At 37.1% G+C, this 6,474-nt stretch overlaps 1 protein-coding gene across 1 annotated transcript; it reads right to left on the bottom strand.

The window, feature by feature from the left end:
* Nucleotides 1-2,189: 2,189 nt before the first annotated feature.
* LOC141674252 (uncharacterized) lies at nt 2,190-3,575 on the bottom strand. The gene is made up of 2 exons (XM_074480971.1): nt 2,572-3,575; nt 2,190-2,487 (listed from the first exon to the last, which is right to left on the bottom strand). Exons 1-2 carry the CDS (start codon nt 3,573-3,575, stop codon nt 2,190-2,192), a joined length of 1,302 nt encoding a protein of 433 aa, XP_074337072.1.
* Nucleotides 3,576-6,474: the final 2,899 nt, after the last annotated feature.

Raw genomic sequence — 6,474 nt, 5'->3', positions numbered from 1 at the left:
ACCATACCCTGTCCCCATTCACTCCTGTAATTGACATACTCCCTTCTCTCGCCTGCACCTCTGTCCATTCTCGAATTAGGCACTTGGTTGTGTTCTACACACCAAAAATAGAACCATTCGCATGATTCCAAACCCATTTGTTTCGACAGTGCCATAAGCTCCATCACAACATTGCTACTTCTAAGCACTGATCTTTAGTGCCTCGATGAAACACACGATTAAGCACTTCCTTTGGGGTCTCCTGATCTGTACACTGCACCAACGAATGTAGATCTACTGTTCGCCACAAGGTCAGAGCAAAGTCACAGAGAAACATAGTATGCATGTTCGTTTCACTTTCAGAATGACACCATGGACATAATGGATTGACATCAACATATCTATTGTAAAGCGCTGCATTAGAGGGCAGACATTCTTTACATAATCTTCACAAAACATGTGCTACCTTTCTCGGGAGTTTCATTATCCAGATTCGTTTCCACATCCGTTTATAAGCATCATCACACTCACCTTAAATCAGTCTATAACAGCTCTTAACAGTAAACACGCCCTTGTCCTCCATTAACCAGTACCATGAGTCATGTGTTACATGCCTGGAAAGCGGTATGCTTTGAATTTTCGCACAGTCCTCCGCATCAAACAGATCATTAATAACTTCTAAATCCCACTCTGTACCTTCATTATTCATTAAGTTACGGACCTTGATGTTCTGCAATTGGTCATAAACACCTGTCCGAATATATCCATGGGATATATCGGGTAACCACGGATCCTGCCAAACCAGCGTATTCTCTCCATTGCCAATCTTCCGACGAACTCCACTTTTTAACGTCTCCATCGCTGCAACAATCCCCCTCCAAACATAACTAGGATTATTTCCTAACCCTGCATTTAAAAGACCAGTTTGAGGATAGTACTTAGCCTTCATAATAGCAGTAACTAAAGGATTCACTTCCGCTAGGAGCCTCCACCCTTGCTTAGCTAATATCGCAGTGTTAAATTTCTTCAGATACTTTAAACCCAAACCTCCAACTTCCTTTGGCACGCATAATTTTTTCCATGTAATCCACTTAACTCCCTTACCCGTAGTATTACCCCATAAGAACGCATTCATTTTTCGCTCTATCTCTTCACATATTGCCTCTGGAATCAAGAATAGACTCATCCAAAAATTTGGAGTAGTCCGTGCTGCCGTTCCAACCAGAGTCAATTTTCCAGCCTTTGACAGCTCTCTATTGCTCCACAATTGCAACTTGTACTGGATTTTATCACTAATAAACCCAAAGATTTCTTTCTTGCTCCTCCCTACATACATCGGCATGCCTAAATACTTTCCAGGTTTTTCTTTTACATTCACCTCCAACATGTCACAAATTTCTGTCTTCACTTCTCCACAGTATTCGGACTGAACACAATATCTGACTTGGCAAAATTTATTTTTTGTCCCGATATTCGCTCATATTTTTTCAAAATGGTGACCAACATTCGAGCCTCATTGCCTCTAGCCTTGAAGAACAGATGACAATCATCTGCGAATAACAGATGTGTTATACTAGGAGCTCCTCGAGCCACCTTACAACCATGAATGAGGCCACTTTCTTCATACTGACGAAGTAGCCCTGTCAACCCTTCAGCACAAATAATATATATATAGGGAGAGATTGGATCCCCCTATCTAATTCCCCTAGTCGGATGCACTTCACCAAAATATTTACCATCCCTCACAAAGCTATACGATACTGTTGTTACCAGTTGTATGACACGAGTTATCCACCGCTGAGGGAACCCCATTTTACGTAACATAAGCTCAATATAAGCCCATTTAAGTCTGTCGTATGCCTTAGATATGTCAATCTTTAGCGCTGCTACCCCATCAACCCCTTGTGTTTTTCTGTGAATATAGTGATTAATCTCGAAAGCCAGCATCGCATTATCTGTAAGAAGCCTACCCTCAATAAACGCAGATTAGTTGGGAGATATAATGGAGTTTAAACAAGGCTTCAATCTGTTAGCTAGTACCTTCGAAACAATTCTCATTATCACATTACACAAAGAAATTGGTCGTAAATCTGCAACCTATTTCGGGCATTTGACTTTTGTAATTAAACACACCAATATCTTATTTACATCCTCTGGTAACCTCCCCTGTTCAAAAAATTCATGGCAAAACTGAACAACATCTGAACTTACTATGTTCCAGTAAGTTTGGAAAAACACGGGTTAAGACCGTCTATACCCGGTGCTTTTTCAGGGTACATAGCGAAGACTGCTTCTTTTACTTCCTGCTCAGTTATTTGTTGCATCAAATCACTACTTTGCTCCCCCGTGATCTGTTTAAAATTTATCCACTCTGGCAAGTATTCGTTTGTATCATTTGCTGAAAAAATTCCGGCAAAATATTTCACTATAACATTCTGGATATCTTCTTCTGCTTCACACCAGTTGCCATCCGAGTCTTTCGGTCTTCGAATTTTATTTTGCTCTTTTCTGGTGGATGCAAATCAGTGAAAAAATCGCGTATTATTATCTCCATGCTTTAACCAATATTGCTTAGCTCGTTGACTCCAAAACACTTCCTGTTTCTCCAATAACTTCAAGTAATTCCATCTCGCCTCATTGTACTTTGTCACACCATATGCATCTCTCCTAGACCTCATACACTGCATCTCCTTTCGATAAAGCGCCAATTTCGATTTTAAGTGCTTTATTAAACCACCTCCCCATTCCTCCAACTTCAGACAATATTTACCCAACTTTTCCATCAGACTTTGATCCTCAGCTTCATCCCAACAATCCTGAATTATACCTCTGCATTCTGCTTCGTGGATCCACATGTTCTCAAACTGAAAACGATGACCTTTAGGCATGTACACTTGTCTGTTTAGTTGCAGACTTAGAGGTTTATGATCAGAGGTCGAGACCTCATGCACCTGTACTATGGCATTCGGAAATAATTCGATCCATTCCTTGTTCGCAAAACCCTTATCCAGTCGTTCAACTACCCATCTGTCAGTTCCTCTAAACCTTTCCCAATTAAACTGCTCCCCCTCATACCCCAGGTCCAGTAAACCACAATCGGTTATTGCGTCTGAAAAACCACTTAGCAAATTACGAGGGTGACTTTGACCTCCTTCCTTCTCATCTGCTGTCATTAGGTCATTAAAATCGCCGATAATACACCATGGAGGTGTTGAAGCTGTAGCCAAATATCGAATCATGTTCCATGCTTCAGCCCTCCTCCCCCGTTCTGGCAGCCCATAATACCCTGTGTACCTCCATTTGCCCAGAAGCTCATGAGTAACCTCAAAATCAATAAAATTCTGACTACTATTTGCGACTGCAATATTCCCTTCATTCTTCCAAAGTAAGGCCAAACCCCCTCCCACTCCCTGAGCGTCGACAGCAAAATATCCTACAAAACCAAGTTTATTTTTAATCTTCTCCACTCTTTCTTTTTTACATTTTGTTTCGCTGAGAAAAATAATGCTGGGCCTATAAAGATTATTCAATTCTTTTAAAAGTCTAACTGCTCGTGGGTTGGCCAGCCCATGACAGTTCCACGCAATGAGGCTCATAATCCTAGGCGGGCCTGGGCTCCAGGACCCGCTATTTGCAAGTTTAAATGGTCGACTGTTTGAATTTGAGTATTTAATTCCTCTTGATTATTCTCTTATTTTTCCTCCACCTTATCCTCCACTCGTTTCCTTTTTGGGTCACATACAGTTTTCTCCCTTTCCATGTCATCAACTCCTATATTTCCGCTTGTATTAATCGGCTCAGAAGATGCCCCGAAATCTCTCCCCTTAACTGCAACCATCCCTTTATCCCCGTAATTTTCTCTAACTACCCCGTCAACTTCCATGAATCTTGCTTCTTCTCGTTTTTCACCCTGATCCACCGTCGACGCCACCGGAGTAGTCCATATGTTACTATGAGTTCCCGTATTTTTCAGCCACTTAGCACCAGTGTTTAACTTTGCAGCGTTCTTTGGCGGAGCTCTCAGCCAAATTCCGTAAGCACGTTCAACTACCTTATCCGCATTTGCATAGACAATACTGCAATCTCGTTCCGAATGCCCCAGTATACCACAAACAAAACAGAACGTTCCCAACCTTTCATACTTGAAATTAACCCAGCTCCAGTTGTCCCCTTCCCTCTTAATCTTCACCCATCTCCTCAGTGGTTTCTGCACATTTAAGGATACTCTAATACGGACAAATGGTTTCCAAATGCCATTCAAAGTATTTGCATCCATTTTCACAAATTTACCAATCGATGTTCCAATGCTCCTCAATATATTCTCTGACAGAAAAAACCTCGTGGAATGTCGTAGACTTGAACCCACATCTTGACATTCTGTAACGGAACTGTGTTTGGGTCTTCACCCTCACCCAATGGATGTAAAATTAGCGTAGCTTGTTCAAAAGACCAAGGACCTCCTTCCATGACCTTTTGCATATCCAGTTTGTGAAAAAATTCAAAAGAATATCGCATACCACCGATATCATGAACCTCCATTCCCTCCTTTGGCCTCCACAGCGTGGCCATTACATTTTGCATGGCTAAAAAGTTAATGTTCTTCTCTGTTAGGAACTTTCCGATAAGAACATACGTTGGCTTCTGCTGCACTACCTCCGTATTAGCCACGATTATTCCATCATCTTCATCGCCAATAACCAGACCTGTATACATTTCCTCCAGTGATTTCCCTTGTCCCTCCATTATGAAAATCAATGAAACCTCAAAAAAGATGTACTGAAAATGAAAGAAAGATTTTTAACGCTGATTTGTGATTTGCAAATGATTGAAAATGAAAATGATTGAATCTAGATAAGTAATAATAAGAAAACTATCAAGAATGACAGAGAGAAAAAACTGTCATATTGACAGACTTTACTAAAGACATATTTAGTAGTAGTTTAATAATTTAGTAGTTTATTAGATATATAACACTATTTATCTATTTTTGTAATAATCAAAATTAGGGAATTATCGTTGAACCAAACCGTTGAACCAAATTATCTCTATTCCGGCTATTATAATATAGTATAGATTTTATAGAAAAATAAGAAGTTATTAATTTGAAAGAGTAAAACAAAAAAGAATCAAGTTGGAGTTGAAGCAAGTAAAATTGTTATCGAGTTTCGTTTGATTTTATTTTAAAATAAAAAGGACATTTACAAATTTTACATCAAATAATCTATTCAATATAGGGTTTCTATCTTTTTGTTTAAATTATGAATCTATAGAATATTCCTTTATTTTAGATTCAAAAGTTATCATTTATTTCAAAATCTAACGGTCCTTTATAGTAATAATGTATTACTACTATATTGATATTTTATAATAAATTCGATTCATACTTTTGATAGTTGTCTAAATTCTAATTGAGATGTCAACTAATTAGATCTAAATTTACAATTTAGTGATAAGTTAATAGGTATATTATACTACTATGATATAAATTACACCAATTTTTTTTATTATGATGTATTGCAATTAATTAAAATTATTATTTTTATAATTGTTATTATTAATGATTTAATGTCTATTACGTACTTTTGTTTTAAAAAAGATAAAAATTACTTTTCTCCCCCGAGTCCCGACAATAATAAAATTATCATTTTACTTTATTTATCATATATATAAGATATACAATATATAATATAGAAAAATAAGTATATTTTTAAGAAATATGAAGATAGAGTTAAACAAAATTAATAACATAGATGATTTGAAAAATTATACTAACAAAGGTGTTGTTATTTGTTTTCTAGTTTATACATGTATTTGAATATGTTGTTAGATTTACCTCAGAACACATGTATGTTATTTTGAACATTTATTTATTGTTATTAATAGCGAAACTAATGTTTTTAAATTATAAGTCAAAATTTCAAAAAAAAATATTTTTACGAAGGTAAAAATAAAACTCGAATAACTCGATAAGAACCTGATAACTCAAAAACATATTAAAAACTCGATAAACTCGATAAGGACTCGATAACTCGAAAATATGTGAAAAAACTCGATAAACTCGAAAACTCGATAAACTCGAAAACTCGTTAAACTCGAAAACTCGTTGAAAAACTCATTAATTCGAAAACTCGCGAACTGCTCGAACTCGGCTCGTGTATTACCCGAGCCGAGCTCGAACACACAATTCAGGCTCGATTATTTTCAAGCTCGACTCGACTCGATAAAAAAAAGCTCGAACTCGATTGTAAAAAACTCGAACTCGGCTCGACTCGGCTCGAATTACAGTCCTAGTTCCAACAGAGACTGGTTTAGGTTAACTTTAATTTATGCACTTATGCAACACTGATATGGTTATTATTCAATGTTAAGATGATAACAAGTTGAGATTGTTTATAACTAAGGTATTAACTAACATACAATTAACTAAGAGATTAAAAGGTTTGATTTACTATATGAGACAAATATGGGATTCTAAATTCATTACTACTTCATTCA

The sequence above is a fragment of the Apium graveolens genome, chromosome 7 (assembly GCF_009905375.1).
Source record: "Apium graveolens cultivar Ventura chromosome 7, ASM990537v1, whole genome shotgun sequence".
Classification (NCBI taxonomy): Eukaryota; Viridiplantae; Streptophyta; class Magnoliopsida; order Apiales; family Apiaceae; genus Apium; species Apium graveolens.
This window is presented reverse-complemented; position numbering and strand designations above follow the sequence as displayed.